This window comes from Rhea pennata, chromosome 7 (genome assembly GCF_028389875.1).
Source record: "Rhea pennata isolate bPtePen1 chromosome 7, bPtePen1.pri, whole genome shotgun sequence".
Lineage (NCBI taxonomy): Eukaryota > Metazoa > Chordata > Aves > Rheiformes > Rheidae > Rhea > Rhea pennata.
The window spans coordinates 17,974,462-17,998,451 of NC_084669.1; the positions used below are offsets into that span (position 1 = coordinate 17,974,462).

General features: G+C 35.4%; 1 protein-coding gene across 7 annotated transcripts in view; it reads left to right on the forward strand.

Moving 5' to 3' along the window:
* Positions 1-23,990, forward strand: part of EXOC6 (exocyst complex component 6) — a 103,134-nt gene that overhangs the window by 40,619 nt on the left and 38,525 nt on the right. For 5 of the 7 annotated variants that reach the window (XM_062580095.1, XM_062580093.1, XM_062580094.1 and 2 more), the window contains exons 14-18: positions 708-813; positions 4,473-4,582; positions 5,577-5,688; positions 7,042-7,176; positions 15,607-15,786. In XM_062580095.1, coding sequence (XP_062436079.1) covers positions 708-813; positions 4,473-4,582; positions 5,577-5,688; positions 7,042-7,176; positions 15,607-15,786 — 643 coding nt within the window. Of the gene's footprint in view, positions 1-707; positions 814-4,472; positions 4,583-5,576; positions 5,689-7,041; positions 7,177-15,606; positions 15,787-18,602; positions 18,633-23,990 lie in introns of all 7 variants that reach the window. The other 2 variants (XM_062580092.1, XM_062580096.1) reach the window with 1 other exon arrangement.

A 23,990-nucleotide genomic window follows, 5' to 3' on the forward strand; every position in this document is an offset into this window, starting at 1 on the left:
CTTTTAGTGTAGGTTGGCTTCCATCTCTGCCTTGGAAGCATTTAACTGGGCAAACTGTAAACCAAGGAGTAGGGCAGCCTGGAACTGTACTGCAAAGCCCCTTTGCAGATAGGGTGTGATCTCTAAAAGCACAGGCTCTTTTTTTTTTTTTTTTTAAAGCAGTAAACAAAGTATTGCAGAGCACTTAAAATAAATTGATCCTTTAAGTTTACTATCTAAGGATTTCAAACTTTCCAGGCCCCTGATACAATCAGTGGACTAGTAGAGATGTCTAGAAGGTACTTAAATTGGGCTATGACCGTATACCTACTTGAGGTACCTGAATAATCTCCATAATGACAGTCTGCATTTCTGCTTTGCTGTAGGCACCATAATTTACAAGTACCTCATTCTGGCTAACCCTGGAGTGGACTACTTGATCTGAAGTTCCTTTGCTGTATTATGCTTTGGGTCATACATGCTAAAATGTTTTCAGTTCTGATCTATTTTCAATCTCCAGTTAGACTCAGTATAAAATGTTAGCATATAAAAGTTTACTTTCAAATTCATCTAGTCTAGATTTCTGAGATTATAGTTGTTACTGTTCATCACTTCTTGAAACTGCATTCCCAAATGTGGTAAAAAAAAAAGATGTAAATAAGTGTTATATTAACTTACATATATTTAATATGTATCCTAATTTTTTTCCTACTTCACTATTTGATCAGGGATATTTTTGAAGCAGACAACTACAGCCCTATTCCTGTAGCAAATGAAGAGGAATACAAAATAGTTATAAGCAAATTTCCTTTTCAAGATCCAGAACTTGATAAGGTAAGAAGTTTTATATCATTAGAGCGTGCCAAAATTCAATTAAAGACAGTAATGATTTTTTTTTAGTAATTAAAAAGTAATTAAGGCTTGAAAAGCCAGGTAGATTAAGAGGCTGAATCATCTTTATGGGTAATTATAGTCATTGATAAATATGTAAATTCAAGCTCTAGTCATTTGCTCTGAAGTTTGAGTGATTAATGTGACCCATTGTTTTATAAGCAAATTAATAATGCACTTTGTAATTAAAGACTGTATTAATTAACCAAATCAGCCTTTTTTAATTAGATAACTTTATTTCATCATATTGATTTAGTAACTCAGTGTGTTATGTTGTTGTATTAATGTATGTGTATATATATATGTAGTAGTATTTTTCTCTGATCCCCGTTTATTAACTTCTGTATTTTTCTTTGTAAAATAATTTTTTGTGCTTAGATATCTGGGTGAGATAAACACAAAGAGACTGTAAATAATTCTGCAGTACTAGCATTCCACCAGGATGTTCTTGTATAGCCTCAGCCATTCTCTCACTAGGAGCTGCTTTCACAGAAAGGTAGTTAGTATGTTCTACTATTCAAATATGGTTTCGGTGGTACTTGCCAAGAAATAACAGGCCCATGATGGAGTCTGTGGAGAGGAGCTAAAAGTAAGAACCACAGGATAGGGGGAATAACTGATTTATTGGAAAACTGGTTTCTACAACATCCACCGTTAGATACCTGCAAAAGTAAAAAGATACTCTAATTCTGCAACTCAGCAGGGAAACCGGGCAACTGTAACAGCTCCAGATCATTAATAGTTTTACAGTGAAGATGATGAAAAATTGAAGGTGGGTTTTATGATAATTATTGAATAGGACTCCAAAGCACTTACTGAGTTTACAGATCATCTATGATAATCATATATGATTATCTTTGACAGTGCTTTAAAAATAACGTTTCTGTGTTGATGGATTAATAGTATTTTACTTTCTATTATATCTTGTTTATCTCTTAAAGTTATTTTATCATACTTTGCTCCATCAATTTACTTAGCTGTTGTAATACATTATTATAAAATAATGTCAATGTAAGACAACCTCCTACAATATCAGAGGTATACAATACACTTGATACTATTTAGCATGATGATTTTGCTGATAAATTGCAGATTTTTAAATAGTATTGAATAATTTCATCTGCTATCCTCTCACTTTCCCTTTGATGTATCTGCATGCGTGTGAGTATTGTGTGCATATATATAAATATATATGATTAACAAACATTTGGCTTGTCTTTCACTGGAAGGAAAATATATTTTATATACCTATCAATTTTCATTTGGATTTATGACAAAGGGATTGTTATTTCATAGTGAACAGCACTTGATTTGTAGATATCTTATGGGCAGAACCTCAGACTGATACTTAGTTTTTGGTCTAGTGAGCTTGAGATTAAAGCTGGGAATCAGGTTGGATTCTGTTCCCAACTCTGTCACTGACCAGCTGTGTGGCACTGGGTAAGTCACTTCACATCTCTCTGCCCCGTTAATTCATCTGTAAAGCAGGGATAATTATTTTTACATGTATTTATAAAAGACTTTTAAACCTGTATGTTAAGCAGGATGTATTGTATTAGGGCATCATTAGAAATGAGACGTTGTGGGTTTTTTTTTTGTTTGTTTGTTTTTTGTTTTTTTTTTTTTTGTTTGTTTGTTTTTTTTGTCATAGCAATCTTTGAACCAGTTTAGTTCAACCAAATTTAGTGGAGGGACAGAGGTCTCAAAGATAATCAGGTTCCTGAAAGTTTTGCCATATAGGCATTGAGATAGGTGCTCAAAGATTCTCTTCTATGTTGAACAAAAGACTGAAGTTTTACCTAATACTTTATTAGACAGCAGGGAATTCATATGGAAGAAAAACTTGATAAATGCCCCAGCATCACTTCTATTGATTGCTATTTATAATCTCATCCATGTCACCTCTCTGTTGTTGCCTCAGGCCTATGAGGCACTGGGAGGTTATTAGCTCCTCTTGGGTGGGTTAACTTATCTATGTTTTGATGTTTAAAAAAAAATAGATGTCTTAAATCACAACTAGTCACTGAAGGATCTTCTGTAGTTGATAGAAAAGAATAAAGAAAAAACCGAGAGGGCTAATTCATTTGATGCATTTGTGATGCCTATTGCAGATTAAAATGAATTGTACTCTTGAAAAATGTGTGCTTCCATTTAGTTTAATTTTTAACTCTTAAGTTAGAATGAATCTGCCTCACAGTTTTACAGGTAAGTTTCTCATAGGAGCTGCCTGAGACACTTCTTGCAGAATTGTGAATGGAGCCTGTTAAATGTTTAATATAGCAAATAAAACCTAACTGTACAAAGTAACTTTTCCTGCGTTCTACTGTTCAGATTAAACGTGCCAAGCTATCATGGTTTGATTTTTATTATCTAACTTCTGCACTTCTGTTGTATATTCAGAAATTAATCAGTTGGCTTCTGTGTGTTTTTTTTTCTTTTTTTTTTCTTGCTGCCTATTCTAAATTAGTCTGTTGGTGGAAAGAATGTAGTGTTCCTCTGTATTTGCCAGCCACTATAGGGGATAAACAAACAAGTGCTTCTCTTAAATTGTTGAACATCTGAAGTTTGAAACTCAAACCCTGCTGACAGGACTTTGTGAGGATCCTTATAATTGTAGGTGATAGTACTTGCTTAATCTATGAAAATTCATTGCTTAAATCTGACAGTCAACAACATGTTTGAAATAAGTCGTATTGTTAAGATATTTTCTATCACTGAATAGCACAGCGGAGTACAAATGCCTGGCACTTGGACCATGTACCTGTCATGCTGCCAAATCTTAAATGAAGAGTTATGGTTAGAAGAATGTCAGGATAATCTGTTTTTTGCTTTTTAGTACAACAATGTTGATCTGCTGTTGATTGTACTTTTATTTGAAGAAATTAAATAAAATTCTCCTGGGATGATACCTGTTAATTATTTTTCTCATGTTTTAGTCATTCACTCAACAGAAAATTATTTGTTTGAGGGACTTCAAATATATCTTCAGTGCAGAACTGTTTGTCTGATGTCTGTAGATTTAATTGAATTACATTATCTTCTTTGTGCTCTCTAAATACAATATCAAATTTGAAAATGAAATAAGAGGCATGATTTCATTCTTACAGACTACCAGTGTTTACAAAACGTGTTCATCCAAATTCATGTAGAAATGTAAATAATTTTTTAGTTCTACGAACTGTCAATAGGAAGTAAATGTATGACAGCAGATATACATGTCTAAAAGTTCTCAAGATGCTTTGAAAATCTCAGCCTTATTCAACTTTGGTTTCTTTAGAAAACTGCAAACATTTTTTGAACCTCATAGCCCACTTATTTTTATTGTTCTATGCAGATTGAAAGTATTTTGAGACTTGTTTTTTAATTTGCGCATGTAAACTGCTTTCCACAAGAGGATCTTAAATTACCTGGAGTCTTTGAAGTTTAATATAAGTGAAAAATAACATATTTTTTTTTATAAGAAGCCGACTCACCATGTCATTGCCAATATTTGATGAAAAACAGAAAAGTTTAAACAGAATAGGAATTGTTGTATTTGATACAAATCTCTCCTCAGAATCAAAGTTTAAAATGTAACATAGTATTATCCTTTGTTTTCATAGCAATGCTTTCCGAAGAAACTTCCAATGTCTCAATCAGTGCCTCAGATTTATATCCAGGTTAAGGAATTTATTTATGCAAGCCTTAAGTTTTCAGAGTCACTTCACCGAAGGTAAGTTTTAAATGCCAGGAATATGAAGTAATCTGTAATTTCATGTGCCCTAAAAATATACAATAAATTGAAAATATATCTTCCTGGGCACTTGCTAGATATGATTGCTTCATAGTTTCCATGAATAATTTATATTAAATGTGTGATTTCTAGTACATAGCACACTTCGTGTGTGTGTGTATGTACATACATTTGTGTACATATACATGAATGGATATGGATGAAGAGAGCTTGGCATAGTGAACAATCTAAAGCACTGGTGAGGCTTTTAAACAGTATTAACTGGTTTGAATAATCTAGAGAGCTTTTCATTTAACAAAGCATGTAAAATTTGAAAAAATGTAACTTGATAGTGATTATTTCAGAAGTAATTGTGTTGCATCCCTGAGTGGTTCAGCCCGGCTTTCCCTTCTCTGTGCTTTGAGGTTTCCTTAGTGATGATTTCTCCTAGCAGAAAATGTACTGGCAGCATACTAGTTGCCTCTTCTCTGCCACTTTTTTTGGTGGAAAACATCGTGATTCCTTTCCCCTTTCCCCTCAAAGGCTTGATTTTAATTACATAAAATAACATTTGTAGATCTGAAATGTGGGAGGTATTGATTGTTGGTCACCCGCTTCTGCACTATTAAAGATGTAAATGACTCTTTCACACATTCTTAATTGATACTGTTTATAATTTGCATGTACTAATGAGTGCATGTTGACCTCCATAGTAACTCATTAAAAGCACAAGTAAATCTTTCCTAACTGCTGTGTTAATAAACATGTCCAAATCTAAAAATAACAGATTTTGCTTCAGTGTTGAAATTCAGTTAGTGGATAATTTGGTAAGTGAAAGAGATGTTCGTGTGATAGATCACAGACATCTTGCTGCTATCAGAAATTAAATTCATGTAGGGAATTCTGAACATGAAAAGTTTACTATTCATAAAAATATTATGCCAAAATATTATCATATACAGCATAGTTATAAAAATATGCAATTGTTTTTCAGCTCAACAGAAATAGATGATATGCTCAGAAAATCCACAAATTTGCTGCTAACCAGAACTCTAAGTAGTTGTTTACAGAATCTAATTAAAAAACCTCATATAGGTTTAACGGAGGTAAGTTTTAAAATGCATACTCAAAGCTCCTTTTCTTAAGACTATACTAAGCATATTTTTATAAATGTGTATATAATACAGTGCTAAGATTCATGTAAGAAAAAGGTAATGTTTGTTTGAAAACTGAAAATTTGAAGAAATGAAAGAAGTAGAAAAAGGCAGCAGTATTTGAAAGTAGTCTGTTACACAAATGGTAGCACTACAGTGTTGGAGCTATATTTATGTCGGGATGTACAGTGAAGGAAAGGTGACATTGATAGGGGTTTGTGTCTTCCGTGACAAACAAGGACACGTAGAGAATTAGCCAAAGCCTCCTGTTTCTTAGATTGCAGGTGGTACATGGTTCAGTGTGTTCTGCTCCTGTCTAGCAAACAGCAGGACGTTACTGAGTTTATTAATAAAGTCCCCCTTAAAAAGGCGAGGGGGGGAGAGAATCTCTCACATGAAGCTGCCAGATTAAGACATCTAAAGTCTGAAGTTCACTCTAACACAAGCAACTTCTTCTTTCTATATTAATTACGTTAAAATATTTTGGTAAGTTGGTGCGCATTGTTTCTCTGTCAGGACGCTTGTCTCGTGTTTCCTGGCCAGAGCAAGAGGAAGTGAGAGGGTGAATTGCTGTGGGTGTTCCCCGCAGTTACGGCCCTGTTAGGAAGCGGTAGCTACCTACTGAAAGATGACTGAGATGCTGCTGGGAGGGAATTAGACTGTAGCCGTTAGAGCTGTGGTAGATCGTATTAAATGCTGATCTTAAACTACAAGAATCTCTTATATAGGTAAAATGAAAAAGACGAGGAAGATCTCTGTAAATTGTATTTTGCTGTGTTAGTGAGTTAAGATGTACAGTTTTTCTGAGTCGTGGTTTCTTACACTTTTAAAACCTGGTGACAAATTTGCAAGCGTATGAAAATAAATTCATTAATATTTTTGAGATATTTAGTTATGAAGTCCCTATGTTTCATGAGAATAATATTCAAAAGAAAAATCTCTTATTTTACCTAGCATTAAAATAGCATTCACTAAAACAGTGTTGGAGGTAGTGTGCAGTGATGATTTAAGAAATGATGTACTGATGTTTCAGTTACGTCTGTTATCTGTGTGGTATAACTTGTGAATGAATACGAACACAAGTCCTACTTGTAAAAAGATTAATGTCATATAGCAGCAGATTGTTACTATAATTTTAAAAACAAAATGGCAACCTTATTTTTGAAATTTCCTAACTTTAGAATGCTTCACTCTGCAGACCCTTTCGTAATTTTTTCTTTTCTTTCTTTTTTTTTTTTTTTAAGAGTCAGGTGGAAGTGGGTGATATAAAAAGGAATTTTACAGGGTTTTTTTTGTTTCCCGTAGCTTGTTCAAATCATCATAAACACAACACATCTGGAACAAGCCTGTAAATACCTTGAGGATTTTATTACTAACATTACAAGTATTTCCCAAGTGACTGTTCACACTACGAGACTTTATGGACTTTCTACGTTTAAGGTATGCTATATGTCATCCTTTATCGTATCTGAAAATTTACATTAAGAACAATATAAATTAAGTATTTGAAAAATAAAAGGAAGGGAAATCTACACTTTTTTTCACTTTGACACTAAAAATTCTGAGCTGATGAGAATTAAATTTTAATGCTAAACAGATGAACACTTTTTCATATTATCAGTGTGATTTGAAATATGTCAGTATGTTGGATACATCAACATTCTTGTCCAGATGCGTTACAGTCTTAAGTTACAAAGTGAGAAGCTAAGCCTAACTGCACTAGAAGCTTTTAGTAGACTACGGTCCAAATCATGTAGCATTTTCCATTTCCGAATATAATCAAGCCGAACAGCTAGTGTGATCTAAAATGTGTGTTTGTTTTTGTTTTAAAATAGCAATATATGTGATATATTTGTTAATACTGCTTTTACGTTATCAGGTCACTATTTGAAAAGTGATACAAAACATAAACTACACAATTGTTGTTTTAGAGTTCATATTTTATTTACATGTCCTATAAATATATACATTAATACTTGTCAAAATGGAATATACAGGGCCAAATATGAATAATTATACATAATTCTTATTTACAAGTTATTCTCTAAAAAAAGAAGCTTTAATATTTGCTATCATTTAATAATAGCTATTCTGAGTAACAGGGGGAAGAACCTGTGGGAGGGTTTATTTGCTAAACTGAGAGTTGATTGCTTACATGTACATGACTGAATGATTGAGAAGATTATAATCTTCAAAATTGGCTATTCAGAAAGTAAACCTATAAGTAATTGCCATACAGAAGCACAAATATTTGTCTTATAAGACAGAAAAAGGAGCTCTTCCTAGGAAGATAAACTGAGTGCAATATGTATTTTCTTTTTTCTCTTCATCGATTTTCTTATGTGCTTACAATACAACTTCTAGTCACTGTTTCTCACTTTTGACAAAGCAGATGTTCAGCATTTCTACTATGTAACAAACTTATGTTCGATGACGCTTAAAATATGAGCTTCTAGGAGTTAATAAATGGATTCATTAGTTGTACCAATACCTTCCTTAAAATTTTAAGTCAACGTTACTAGTCTACAGTTCTCTGGTTGTTTAGCCTGTTCCTTTGCTAGTCTTGCTCAAGGTTTTACTTTAAGTCTTCTGCTTTGAGACTGAAATAAAAGCACAAGTCTTAGTCTTAGCTATCACAGTTTTGATACTTGTACTCTCTAACGTCTTGTGCCATAACTTAATCTCCAAACCGTTGAGCTGGACAAGAACCACCATGCCATACAGCACTGGAGTTCAGGTGAGGTAGGTATCTTGCCTGTGGCTGCGGCTGCCGATGGGGAAAATGCGTCCAGGAACGTAGGTGGAGCTCAGGTTACAGTGCGTGCTACTTCGGCGCTACTCCTCGCCTCTTTGGAAAGACTCCCACTTCCATTATTGTCCTTAAATGTATTTTTTTAAAGTGTATCCCCACAAAGTTAAAAATAGCAAGAGTTAAAAATAAACAGTGTTTTGGAGAACAATCACATTGGTGACTTCATCCAAAATATAATCATTGCTTTCTCCTGTTGTAATGTTGTAAAAGTTGAAGGCGTTACAATACAGCATCAAAAATAGGAACTTAATAAATTAAGATAACCTTCAGTCTGGAGTTTTTGTAGCATGCTAATATTTGACTTTGCAACAACTGTTTGAACATATTTTTCTTGTGAACAATTCCCAAGACTTTTTTTTTTTTAAGGGGTGGGGGGAGAGAGAAACAAGAAACTTGTTTTCTCATTATGGGGAGCTGTGTAAACAGTGGTGCGAGAGCAGGGTAGGAGCTCAGGGCTGTGCCTGCTGTCCATGTGTGGGTTCAAGGCAGGAGTAAGCTATTATCCTGGATGTGAACCACCTATTACTGGATTTAAAAGTTGTTCTTCACATCAAAAGAGTGTTGAGAATCAGTAATTCTGGGTTTGTTGTTGAAAGGAGTGTGCTCTAGTGTTACAAACCCTCTTGCCCCTGCCCCTTCTCTGACTGCCTCTGTTCCCTTCAGTATTTTGCTCAATTAATTCCTGTCCCCATTTACCTGTTAGTCCTCCTCCCCCCGCTTCCTGGGTTTGTATTGATGTCTCAAAGAGCTTCATCTTTGTGTTCAAATCAAACATTTCAAATTATTCTCCCAAGCAACACAAGCAGCTGTGAGAGCACTGCACTGGCACTGCAATGAACTGCAGTCTTTTTCCAAGTTTGCCACTGGCTAATGACTCAGAAATAAGTCACTTAACCTCTTTGTTTCTCAGTTTTTTTGTATGTAAGCGGGGATATAATATGGTTTATTGTAAATTGATTTTAAAAGTGCCATAAATTGTTCACAGTAGCAAATCAAACATGTTTCTGCCCTCCTTCCCTAGAGGCTTGATTTGAGATCAGATTAGAGTCAATTTTGTATTGTAAGGATGAAAGATGTGTCTAGGACACTACAATAATATTTCATCTCCATCTTAACAGCTGGTCACTGAGAACTTGACTCTAATGTATGACATTTTTATCTAGAAAAACTGCATCTTAACATTTTTCAGAAATGGCAGGAGCATTTAAGCTTAAAACTGAAAAAAAAATTAAAATTTTCTGTGCTGAGTATGCTTTTTATTTCACCAGTTTGACAACATTAATAAGCCCAACATAAAACAACCCAAAAATAAAAAATGTTCTAGCTTGTTTCTAGGTATGGCTTCCTTTTCAGTCATCAGACAGATAGGTGTGCACTGTCAAGGAGAAACCTGCATGTCAAAATGAAATTGCTGAACTCTTGTACACTGAATGTCTGCTAGCTCGAAGTGACTGAAATTACAAAATTCTGATCCTTACTCAGGCTGTGTTACATCACAGTGGCCATAGTAAACTTAAAGACCACCACCAAGAGAAAAATCTCACCTAAAGAGGTAGATACCAGTGCTTTTCATAGCCAGGCAGAAAGAAGGGGGAGGGAGGGGAAAGCAAAGCTGTGGAGCCTTTGGAAGCAACTTCAAAGCATCAAATGTAGCTTGGAGAAGGATTTTTAGGACTGAAACCTTGTCTCTTTTCCCCAGTTATCTGTTGGTCTAATGAGAGATATTACATCTTCCCATAAACTTTGTCACACCTATTGCTATGGGCTGGAAGGTCAAGTTGTCATAAGTAATTTGTGTAGAAAATTAGCAAAAGGCTTTTGTTTTATCTGCTCAGTTGTCTTGCAGTGTGTCATACATGTTTTCAAATTGCATCTAAATATTACCCTGCATGATTTGTGTCCTGAACACAATTTTTGCAAAGTATGTGGAAGTTAAGTGAACCTATATTCATAATGTGTTTATCTGTTCATATCCTGACATGTTTACCATTTAAGTAATTTCTTTCCTTGGTAATTATTTGATGATATAAATTAAAATGTCATGCTTTGGATGTGTGAACAATAATCCTATTATACACAGATACAGTCTGAGTGATTTGTATCAGTTGATTCATATTTGAGATGTTTGAGATGCTTAATAGAATTGTGTTTGTCAAACCAAATTTTTGTTTATTCTATCTTAAGATACTCCAACTCTAACTTCATCATCTATTCTTGTTTTTATATACTTATTTTTAATTGCTATTAGTATGTATTCCTCTTGGAAGAGGAAGTATTGTGCAGTAATCAAAATGAAACTACTTTAATCATGTATACAGTTATTCAGAATTCCTCAAATTACAATTATCTTCTCTAGAACTTCATAAAAACCACCATAAAATGTTAAGAGAACTGATATTTTCAGCCTAGCTTCAAAACAATATGTAAAGCAGTCCTTGTAATTTGTCCTTTCTATTCCAGAAACTGATTGTCAATTGAAATATCATTTCTTAAATAATAATTTTAATGGGTAATATTTGGCTCCATATGGAATTCCAGGTGAGATGGGAATAACATTCAAATGGAGAACTCTAAGTATGTGGCAAAAGAGTGTCCAAAATAAAAGGCTAGCCTTTTTCTGATGGGAACCTCCCCTGTTTCAGCTTGTGACCATTGCCTCTGCCCTTTTGCTATGCACCTCCAGACTTCGTCTTGTCTACAGCTGCCTGTTAGGAAGTTGAGGACAGCAAGCAGGTCACCCCTTTTGCTTTCTTTTCTTCAGGCTGAACAGTCTCAATCCTTCCAGCCCCTGGTGACATGTGTGCTCCGGCCCTCTCGCCGTTTTGGCTGTGTTCCCCTGTACTCGCTGTAGATGGTCAATGCCTTTCCATGTGCTGGGGAGCCCGTGCTGGACATAGTACTCCAGAAGTGATCTCACAAGTGCTGCACAGATGTTCATATTTCATATGAACTATAGTGCCATATAAAACAAAATCCATCAATGTATATGTGCATGTTTGCTAATTAAAACTAGTAATGAGTTTTCTGGAATGTCAGTGGAGGAATAATCTTATGTAGATCACCTTGTGCAGTTAATTCAGCCAGTGTTTGCCTTCTCCATCAGTTAGGGCTCCTATATAGAAATTTTTGGAAGAGGAGCTAATAAAAGTCATATAGGATTCCAAAGCGGTTGCAACTTGAACTTCAGGTATTCAAGTTTTTTTTTTTCTTTTTCTTTTTTCCCCAGTGTACACTGAAACAAAGGAAGATGATTTCTTGTATTTATGGGATAAGAAAGACTAATCCTATTGAGAGTAGTTGTTTTCTATACTTCATTTTTTTTTTTCACTTGGTACAAGACATAGTCTGTCCTATTATAATATCCCCTCTGGCACAGATTTTAAAAGGTGGGTGAGGTAGAATAAGACAACCTTGCAGTATACTTTATATTTTCTGGTTGATTGATTTTTCCCATTAATGTCATTTGTTTTGCTAAGGATTTAGTGAAGAAGGCAAGATAGAAAGGTTCTGGCCTAGGAGCTGTAGTTAGGCTACCATTGCCCTGCCAGTGTAGTTTCACTAACTCTCCCTTAGCCTTAAGATCTGAACTACCTAATTTGCTTGTCATATGCCTGTAGAGCATGTGTGTATTTGAATATGTGTATCTGTAAACACTTTTTTGTAAGGTCAGTCCACCTCTTCAACATTCAAAACTAAACACTGAATGCAGCTATAGTCTTTGATTTCATTAAGCAGTAAGAACTTCTTTGTCCTTCAATTTCATCTGATAAATGCAGTTTAAAATTTGCATTACATTTTGTACTTATTTATCATGCTATACATTATGTTTAACTGTCCTATAAACTTTAAGTTATTTTTTCCAATATTACAGTAGTATATTCTCTAGTTTCTGTTCTGAAGGTCTTCTGAGTGAACTTAGAAAGCAGAATAGATATATTAGTGTCAGCTGTAACTGGTTTTTTTTAGCTTTCTTGTGGATGAAGCAATTGTATTTCATTTAAATTTTTTTTCGTGTTTTTGTCCCCTATCATAGCATGAAGAAAGTCTTCATAATTTTTCTTTATCCACTTCTTATCACTTCATTGTCTTTTTTTAAGACTATGTGGAAGGCTATGTGCCAGCTTACTAATAATCTTAGTTAAAATGGTTATTGAGGTTTCATACGTGCAGTTACTTTGTGTCCTATTTTGAGTTATCACTTTTATCAAAGGCTAAGTAGTAAATATCTGATGTCTTATGTAAAGGTTTATTCATAAAGGTGTATCTTAGACCTAACTAGCCAGGTGCTCAGGCTGTCTTATAGAGCAGCTTTGGAAAAAAACAGAATGAGCAGTGACAAATGCATATGAATGTTGTGGTTTCTCTCCTTATCCTCCTCTCCCTCCCTCCCTCCCCCTGGAGAACTGGATGTTAGCACAACATGCTCTACTCAGAGTAAAAAATCCTTTTCTCATTCATCCCCCCTTTTTTCTTTGTTTCAATGAAAAACTGCATGCGGTTTCCCAGCAGGGCCCTTAGAGTGTGGTATGTTCTCCTGTTATTAATTACATCTCCTGGTGGCAAATCATGTCTCCTTCATTCTTTTTGAATGGTCAAACATTTCCTTTTGTTAGCAATGCTGCATTTACATTCCATGAGATGATCTTATAAATACATCTACACTGTATTTTTAATAGAAGCCTCAGGCTTATTTCATGGCTACTTTTTTAGAGGGCTGCTTTTCACATTTTCTTATTGTAAATAAGATTTCATCTTAAGATGTCATTCAAATATTGAGTACTATTTCACATGGGTGAAGGTTAAAAAAAACCCCTCAGTTTCATCTTATCATATAAAATTGTGAAGCTTTCACTATTATAGTCACATTTTTCTGGCTTTGGATGACTGAAGATGCGGATACCATTTTTTTTCTTTTTTTCTTTTCAAACAGCAGTTACTAAGCATAAACAGATGTATCTGCAGGCCTAGCTGGTAGAAGTTTTTGAAATCAGTGTCTCAGCTTTAAGCCATGTAATGGCTGTTGAAGAGCCAGACATGCAGCCTGGGTCCTGTGCAGGGCTAGGTTTAGTGCTAGATTTGGTGCCCGTGGGAATAGAATAACCGTTTTCAACCTACTTTTTCTGTAAGAAAGAAGTTATTTAACCAAATGACTTCATTTTCCCTATTCAGTGGGGAAGTCTGGTGAGCTTTCTAGAGTTTCTTGATACAATTCAGTCACTGAGTTAAAGGAAGAGGTGGAGTAATTTATCTGCCTGCAGGAGTCACCCCAAAAGTAAATGGGAAGGATTTATTCACCCCTTCCTGAGTTGTGCATGGGAGTCACAATATGCTTCTCAAAAGTCACTTTGGGGTTTGAAATCCAATTTCTAATCAATTCTACAGTTTCCTCAGGGAAAAGTGCAGCACTCTTGGTTTACAGTATTGGCAGCACACTGCTCCCATTGTAACCCAACAACCAAGGCAAACAAAATAAAAGATAGCCAAAAACAGGCTTCCAGAAACAAAACCTGAGGGATTAATCTTGTCATTACCAGTTACTAGAAACAATTAGCTGATGAAATGGTGCAACTGCTCCAGAAATGTCTTAATGTTTTTTTCTTTCCTTTAACAAGCAGTCATACTAGACCTAAGCAAGTATATTTACAGGTCACATCATTATAGATTGTGGAAACCTAGGTCTTATCATTAATTATGAAGTTAAACAAAGACTTATCCCTAAACCAAGCTTTTAAAGACGTATCCAGCTATGAGATGGTGAATGTCAGCATATTCCTTTATTTGACATTTTAACAGGTTGTTAGACTTTTACATGTCAGATTAGGAGAGCTGTTTATTAGAAGCTTTTACAAGTTGGTTTGGCAGTAAAAATGCCATTTTTGGGGAAGCCTTCTCTGGCATCTTTACACGGCAGGTCTGTATAACATACCAGCTCGTTTCTTCCTCAAGTCCTCACAAACTGAGACCTGACTGAAAATTCAATTTGACGCACACAATGTGATGCCACCTTTAGGCTTGGTTTCATCTGAATTTTACTTTTGCCTTTTGTGCTTCCATGTTGCCTGAACTGCCGTGTTTTTGGACTACTTTTATCCAGAGGAAGCTGGGGATGGGAATTCCTTCCACTTTTATGTTGTTCTACTATACCCAGCTGATTCCTTCTCTCTAGAAAACTTCAGCATCTGAGCAACCCATTTTAAATTAGACCTCTTTCTTGAACTCTTTCTCAAGATCAGTGAAGAAAGTTTTACCTTGACACCAACTTAAAACAGAGAATTTGTCAAAATCATTAAATTCCAGGCTGGCAAAAGCACACCCTTTCTGGCGAGACATCTCATCAGGCATCTCTGGGTACATCCCACTGCCTCTGTGAGGAGCTGTCCTAAATAAATGAGGCAGATAATATAGTAGACTTGCTTCAGAGGTAAGGGACAGCATTTACTGTGATCGGATCATTTGTGTCTGCTGCTCCTGCAGAATGGACTCTCAGTGGTGGAAGAAGAAAACAAGGGATGAGAAGGATTTAGGGGAGTGCTCGGAATCACGGTGTGGTGTGATCAGCATATTTAAGGGAGGATGTAAAGGCATCGGTATTCTTCAGATGTGCAACTTCAAGACATTGATTACACAAAAATCCTATGATAGCTGGACCTCCAGCCATAATAGATAAAATAATTATGATGGGGTTTTTTTATTGTTAATTTTCTATATATAAGAAGGCAAACAAACTTTGTGCAAGGCTGAATCAAAAGTGATTGCTGTGAAGGAGAGTAAAGCAATTTAATTACGAATTAATTTGCATTTCATCTATCTCTGTGAACACTAGATTGCTCTGTAGGTATATTTTGTTACAAACACTCTTATAGTATGCATTAGGTGTATTTTGAAAACCAGAGGCTCAGACTTATTGCTTCAGGGCAAGTTAAGATATAAATTGTAAAATAGATTTTTTTTTTTTGACTCTAAGAAAAAAACATGACTTCAGCTTCATTGATAAATATAATTATTCTGCCTTCTAATAACATTTAACAGTTGTGACAATTGTGCGCTGTTTTTTTCAGGATGCAAGGCATGGTGCAGAAGGAGAAATATACACGAAACTTAACCAAAAAATAGATGAGTTTATTCAGATTGCTGACTATGATTGGACGATGTCTGAATCGGATGGACGAGCCAGTGGATACCTAATGGACCTTATTAACTTTTTAAGAAGCACATTTCAAGTTTTTACTCATTTACCTGTAAGTGGTCAAAATTACTTAATTTTATGCTTTTGGAGCATTATAGTATTTTAAAGTTTTAAAATTTTTAATTGAAATAGCTATTAAGATATTTCAGATCTTAGAGGAGAGGCATGGTGCTTGTTTTTGTGTACCTGCTGGCAGATGTATTTTTCAGTATACAGTATCGATAAGACGTACCAACAAGCATATTTTGAAAAATACTTTCAAATACTTTGGTAATATTGCTAACTATAGCTAAATTACAAGTAGTAAGAACTCAGTTTTCTAGAGCAGACTGGTCCTCGGATGGTGTTTCTAATTAACCATATTGCTTCTGTGTAGATATTCATTAACTCAAAGAATACAGAATTTAATGCAAGCTCTCAATTCATGCATGAAATCCTGGAGGGCTCAGATTCCCCCAAGGTTGTCTTCAGTTAAATAATTTTGACTATAAAAAGCCCAATTTGAATCTAGTTAACTGAACTTCAGTGAAATGAATCCTCATTCATGTTTGTATATATCTTTTGTCATTTTGTACCAGGTAAGAGGGCATTGTTATCATGTTTTATGTGCTAATTGTTGCATTCTTGTCTACTTCCCTCTGCTTTAAGAGAAAAAATGTCTAGTTTAAGTTATCATCATAGTTTATAGCTGTAAAGATCTGCAGTAACTTCAGTAAGTCGTTGAAGCTACATCTACTTTTCACTAGCCTGTCCTCTGTTGCTGTTGTCATGCTGATGTCTGATCACTTTACTCATGTGTACTGCCTCTAGAGAGTAAGTTTTCAAAACACAATGTTTTAAGGCCTCAGACTGGAAGTCAAAGATAATTTCTTCATGTGCTCCATTACAGCACAGCTATACAGTTTAAGAAAATATTTGATGAGATGTACATGCTTCAGAAGGTTTTTAATAGGAACAAGATATTGAAGTTGCTGGTTTAGGGGGCTTATCTAGTATTCTAAATTATATGTCAAGGGACTGTGATTTTTATCATCTTTTTTTACTGATTCAAACACATAGTTCACTCAAAATATACCACATAACGCCAATATGAATGTGAAGTGTGAGGCACGGGCTTGCATACCAGCTCAGGTGAGCATTTGTTGATCAAGAATGGCCTCTGTGAAGACACTCTGTAATTTCAGATTTTTGCTTTTCCTTGCGTTCAGTTTTAACCAGGTAACAGACAAGTTTATAGAACTAAATGACTCCTGGTCTGACAAGAGGCTTTTTGCAGTTTTTTGCTTCTCCCATATATTCTCACTTGGCTGACTGTATAAATGTACAGTCCTATGAATGTTGTTGTACATAAGTTGTGAAAATTATATGAAAATATATTTAGAGTTTTGTTATGGTGATTTGAGTTAGATTATGTAATAGTTATAGTAAAGGCATTTTCAAAGAAAAGCCCAGAACTAGTTTTCATAACACAGTAACTTAGTTAATGCTTTTGGTGTCCTAAGCAGAGCTAGATTATCCTTACTATAGCTGAGATTTGGAGTAGTCTTATTGTTTGTTTTCATTATGGTATAAGAATGTCACAGTGTCATTTCTATAACAACTTTTGTATAGCTACCAGAAATACAGTATTATTTGAAACAATTTCTTAGAATCTTGTCTATAATTAGAGATCAAAGACCAAAAGTCCTAGCCTTTGGTCATAGTTTTAGGAAGGAGGAGGGTTGGACAGGTGGATAAATGTCTTCTCTTCCCACCTTGGCATATCCAGTCATGTTAGCAGGTGTTACTCTAGGGCGAGGGACACAACTGGTTTGCCCCATTAGTTTTCTGTAGTCTCATTCGAGCAAGGATCATTAGCTTTTTTCTTTGATTCTGTCTCAAACTCTAGTCACTTTGTTGAAGTGCTGTGCTATGTTCTTTAATGTGATATTTGGGATTGTTGGGTACCTGTTTTCATCCCCTTTTATTTTAGATGTACGTGTAAGCTGTGTAAGCACCCAAGGATGAGTCTCTGTGTGTGTTGTCATGGGGACCTATGCTGTGAACTAGTTCTGTATCAATGCAGGCATAACTTTTAAAAGTATATCTTATGCCAAATATTTGTTTTATGCAATTTATATTATTTTTATTGGAACATAAGAAATCTAAATCTAGCCTATGATCTTCATTTTTTCTGAACCTGCTTGCTTTGTGGCACAAGTTAGTTGGGCTCTCACATCTCCATGGAATTGCTTGAAATATCTTGTCTCTAAAACTTTTTCCCCTCCTTCTGAGTCCTGCATCTTAGTTCTCTTCTCAATTTGTATACTGTACTTCAGCAGCAGCAGCAGGTTTGATAAAGGAGTCTTATTCTACACTCCAGGTATATTAATATTAGTTTTATATTGAAAAGGTATTAACGGGTCATATGGCATATAGATTTTTATTGTCTTAAGCCATTGCTAAGTCTTGCCTGAATGAGGTATATTAGTGTACATGTAGCCTTTTGTAAGCCAATGCAGTAAAAGAGGCGTTTATTTTTAAGTATTTTAGAGTATAGTATTTGTTATAATTTAAAACTTTGTTGAAAGTCAGACTGAAACATGTTTCCTCATATGGAGTTTGCTACTTTGATATTTTTGGCATACAGTTCCTTACCACAGAAAAACATTTTATTGCCAAATTGTTGTTACTTGAGTTATAATTTCTTTGGTGTGCCTTGACAAAATACTAAATAAGTCCATAGGTTTAAAAGTATTTTTCAATGAATTATGCAGATACATTGTTATTTTTGGAAGCTTTTCCTTACCTTTTGTTGCTACCAATTTTTTGATGTTGACAGTACATCTTAATTTTTTGTTTTGATTGCCTTACTGGTTTTCTTCTCAGAATAACAACAATGACCATGCAGCTATGTCGGTAAGTAGATGCAAGATGAAGAAAAAGCATGTGAACTGCGAAACTATGAACTGCCTGCAGGCTTATTGCTTCGATATTTAGTCAATGAATAAAAAAGACCCTTCTGTTTTGCTGGTGACTTGCTGCGTACCTTCTGTGGTTGCATGCAGGAATTAACGACTAACCTTGGTCTTCTGTACACTGGGACAGTAGGAGTCCTAAAAACCATGTGGCAGCTTGGTAGGGTGTGCATGGCATCCCGAATGAGAGCATTTAGAGGATACTATGAGACCTTTTGGAAGTGAGGCCAAGTATCAAAATGCAGCTATGAGACATGCATACAGAATAAGGGTAGAGTGGTGAAGCAGAATAAAGAATCTGTTGAAGTTCCATTGCCCCTCTGCTGCATCTGCCAGGGGTCAAGGATAGACATGTGTGTTCAAGTGTACGGTTTTTTTTAGAAGATGTTGGCTTGCATTTAAGAATTCTTCCGAGCTGTGATTATTTGCAGGTCACCGGTTTTTGTCTAAGCAGTTTATTTTGATTCAGTGTAAGCATTTCTGTGATAATGAGAATGTTGAAATTAATACTATTCTACTAGGAGTGGCTTCTGAATACTGAATTTCTGAATTTATTTTTCCTGATTTTATGTGAATCTACAATTCTGATTTAACAACTTGTATGTGCTTGAGTCTTACTGCCATATGCTCATTTTTAAAATGAACAAATGGTACTTACTGGATAAAGTGTTAGGATTCTTACGTTTTAAGATATAATTTTTATGCTTTAAATTGTATTTCCTGAGGCAAAAAATTATTTTGAAATATTGTTAATTTAAATTTAAGGATACTGACTTGGGCAAAAACTTGGAAATATAGTATCTAGCTGGTCCACAGATCTATTCTCATAGTTTTGTATTCAAAAAAGCATAAACTTAAAAGGTGAACAAATAAGGAGTAGTCAATTTGTCTGATTAGTAAAAACTACTGTTTTGAAACAAAACTCTGTATTGAAACAATTGTTGATAGTTACCGTAACTACCAATAGTTATAGTAGCAGTTAGTAGTTACATAGTAGTAATAGTAGTTATATAACTGTCCCTTTAAATTGATACATTTGGCTTTAATTTTGTAAGACCAGTGTTATTATCTAGGATTCCTTGCTGTGTTTTTCAGTAATTTTCAATAGTAACATAGACTATTTCAGTTACTGTATTTGTCTGTAGTGCAGTTCAGAAACTAACATCGAGGGCAGCTAGACAACTAGATTATTTTGTAATAGCACAGCACACTTTTGACTATATGTCAAAAATAAAGGGAGAGCATTAAAAGTCTCCTAGTTTTCAAAGAAGATGGAAGTGATCCAAAGTGGTTTGTGCTGGAGTGCATAGGGAGCATCTATAAAGTTGTACATCATCCTTTAAATGGTAGATTCTCTTCCTAAGTGCCAAAAAGATACATTGGATGTACAAACAAAAAAATAGTATTACTTTCCTATTTCCTATTTTGGGAATCACTTTCACAGTTTCTTTTTTTTAATTTATTTTTATTATTGTTTTTTTAGTATACATCCTAACTTTACTCATCCTAGATAGACTCCATTATGTCCAACCAGCATACCCCCTCTACGGTGCCAGAGAAAGAGTGGTCATTAAAGAAAGATGTTGCAAGTGAAGGAACATTTTGAATATTTAAAAAATCTATTTAAATGTTCTCAGTTTCCCTTTATTTCTAAATGGAAGATCTTGAGTTTGGTGATCTCTGTACAAAGCTAACACTTGCATCTGCTATCAGCAATGGGATGCTCCGTGTTACGTGTTTGAAAATGGAGCTAATACGCTGCAGCTGGAAGTCTCTATAGAGAGTTTTCAGGTTTGAAACAGTCTCGGTATGTGGCACTGTAAGCGTGAGGTAGAATCACTTAGTCTGGAAGCGATCAAGTCGTGGATAGTACTAGCAAATGCCCATCAGGTGCTTCCGAAAGTCATTTCTTTCTGTCACTCCTGGAATATACGCTTCTGGACAAAGTTGTTTTCTGGTTATCCAGCATCAGACTACAATATGACAGTGCAGTTTTATTTTAGAGTCCAGTCATCTTCATTTAACCAGTGGTGCTCACATAGGTAAGACTTCCTCTGTTCTCTTTCCCAGCCTGTAGAGCTTCTCTCAAAAACAGTTTGGTCTTCCTTCTCTCAGTCTCATGTATAGATACTGCTTTACTTCACCAAGTATCAGCTGAGCAGGATTCACATAAGTGTATCATGAGCAGAATATATCACTACTGCTTTTGTCTCCTTACTTAATTCTGAACTATTTGATTTAGACATGCAAATACTGTTTAGCATGCAGGGCAAATGTGTGCTACTCCATAAACCCTTTACTGCTGCTATAGCTCTGTGTTCACTGTGCCCCAGCCTCCTACCTATGCCTCTAGTATTATTCTTGTCTCTTGCTATTGTATTGAATTTAATCTGCTCCAAATAATGGATATGGTATGGATTCTTCACAACAGCTTCATTAAGGCTAGTTTTCGTGCCATTTTCCCTTTCAGGAAAGGTTCGACTGCTTTTACTGAAAGAAGTTCTAGCACTTCTGTGCTTCACTGATGAAAAGAGAGATTCAGTTCAGTGAATCTCTTACATTCTCCCCCCCCCAACTTCAGAGGTGAAAAAGTCAATTCACTTCTGAACAACTTTTCTTCATAATACAAAAATTATTTGGGGGGGAGGATTGTGATGTTGCTGTTCATTTATATGGAGACAGTTCACTTCAAACAGACTGAGAACTAGATGTTTCCCTGCTCAAGGTTTTTTGGTTTTGGAAGTAAAGAACTCTTTCTTCTTTACCTCTTTGATTACTTCTCTTACTGTACCATCCACCAAATACCAGTTGTGATGAGGGACATATTTTCATAGTTGTTATTCAAACTGAGAATAAAGAGAAAATTTATTATTGCATTTTTCTGGCAATTGATCATCCAGCAAGAGACTTTTTACTGGTGCCCTAACAATCTCCTCTGTCATTTTGTCCGAGTCATATTATCTGCAGTCTATCATAAACTGAAAGTCTGAAAAGAGTAGTGAGATCAGGTAAATGCCATTGTATATGCTAATGCAGAAGTTATTTAAACCCTGGATAGTGTATTCAACCCACCAGGTATCATTATTTTTCCTCCTGTTCCAGCCCCTCCACCCCTTTTTTCTTATAGCCCTCCTGAAAACTAACTGATTCCATCAATTTCTGAGGATAGATCTTTTAAGACAAAACCAGCAGGTGTTGAATCAACACAAAAAAAAGTTCACTTACCTTCAGAAAAGTGCCTATTCATGGTAAAAATGTAATTGCAGTCTTTCTAAATATAATATCAGTCCAACTCCTATCCAGGGTATGCTCAGTTATCTGGATAAGCTGACAACAAGGTTGTATCTGTCATAGAACCTGTGAAATTTTTAAGCTAATTCAGAATCATTACCTCCTTCAAATGTTCTGAATCATGAAACCCAACTGCCTCTTCATCATTGCAGTGAAGAACTGTATTAGGTCACACACAGTTCCAGCTTTTCAGCAGAGTTGTGCACTTAAGAGGACAAAATTTTGAATCTAGCATTTGGGGTTAGAATTTTTTTGTGGAGGGTTTAGGAGGGATAGCTAGCATGCCAAATGGTAGGACTTTGGTCCAGAGAAACCTTGAGAAACTTTGAGGATTTTGGCCAATACAAACCTCATGATGTTCAACAACAAGAAGTGCAAACGTTCTGCACCTGTGCTGGAATAACCTCATGCATTGCTACAGCCTGGAAACCAACTGGCCGAGTAGCTGTTCTGTAGGTCTGGAGGATGCAGTGAACACCAAGCTGGATACGTTAGCAGTGCACTCTTAGCAGAGTATGCAGATTGCCTTATTCCTATGTCACAACATGTGTGACTAACAGATCAAAGGAAGTTATTAGGCCTTTGCTAAGTGCTAATGAGGCTGCATGTAGAATATTGTGTCCAATTTTGGCTTGTCTAGTTCAAGAAGAAGGTCAAGAAACTGCAGAAGGCTTAAGCAGTGGGCTCCCAAGGTTGTTGGAAGCCTGTAGCACATGACTTGCAAATGGAGGCTTAGGGAGGTGGTTTGCTTAGTCTGAGTAAGGGGCTGGGAGGAGATCTAGTGGCAGCCTCAGCTTCTTGGAGGGGAGATGCAAAGATGATGGATTCATCTTGGTACGGTGGATGGTTTGATATGGGGCTATGGTCACAGGTAGAAGTTTGGGAGATACCAGATTGACATTAGGAAAAAAATCCTGTGCTAGAGGGGAGCACAGAGTTGAAGGTTCAGCCAAAAAAAAAAAAAAAAAAAATATGACACACTTCAACAGTTGTGTTGGTAATAGTCCTGCTCCAAGAAGGAGGTTGGAGTAGATGATATTGACTGGATTCACCAGCCAACATTTCTGTGATTTCTATGGACTGAATGCTCAGCTTCATGTTAAACTATGGAGATAATGGGTCACATGAGCACTAGGAATATTAAGTATTTTGTGTAGAAATATTTGCTGCTGATATTGAATAAGGGGCAATATGCAGGTTATGACCAAGCAGTCCTGGAATTCCAGAGAGACAGAGCGTAGAGGATGCATCTCTTCAAAAAGATTATTGCTTGTGAGTCATGCAGCTTTTAATGGTCTGCTTTTGTGAAATCAATGAAAAACTTCTGAGTTTGTTGCTGTTTTCAGGTTCTTTGACATAAGCATCTCTTATTAACATCATATTGCAGCTTATATGTGTCTATTATGTATTTCTTACAGCATTATATACTTCTACCCCCCCCCAAAAAAAAAAAAAGAAACTGCAGCCATTTGTCTAAAAAGTCAGTTGAATGTCCAAATTTTTTATTAAGGACTTGCATTCTGGAGTTTTTCTTTGGAACAGTTAAAGAGAAATCATATCTAATATTCAGAGAATTTTAGAAGTAGCTGAAATTTTATTCTGTGTACAGTTTATGTGATTTATCAATACAAAGTTAGGATTAGAAATCTCTTTGGGAAAGAATGACTATTTAAAAGAATTACAAATTATTTTCGAGTAGGTATTTTTGATCATTTTCAGTAGCCACTTGGGAATTTGGGGCAGAACTACAAAAGTGAAAGTAAAGTTAAACCTTTTTAAAATTCCATTAGTGTTTTTAGTATACCTTGTTTTTATCAGTAATTCAAAAGTTGCATTTTTAGTAGTGATATTAAGCAAAAAAAAAATCCTGTTTTATTTATAATGACTGGTGCAATCTGTATGTTTAGCTTCTTTGCAGGAAGCTTTTTGTTGTTTCTATTACTTCGTATTGCTAAAGGAATTCTTAAGCTTAACTTCTTAGATTTAACGTGTAAGTTTAGTTATTTTC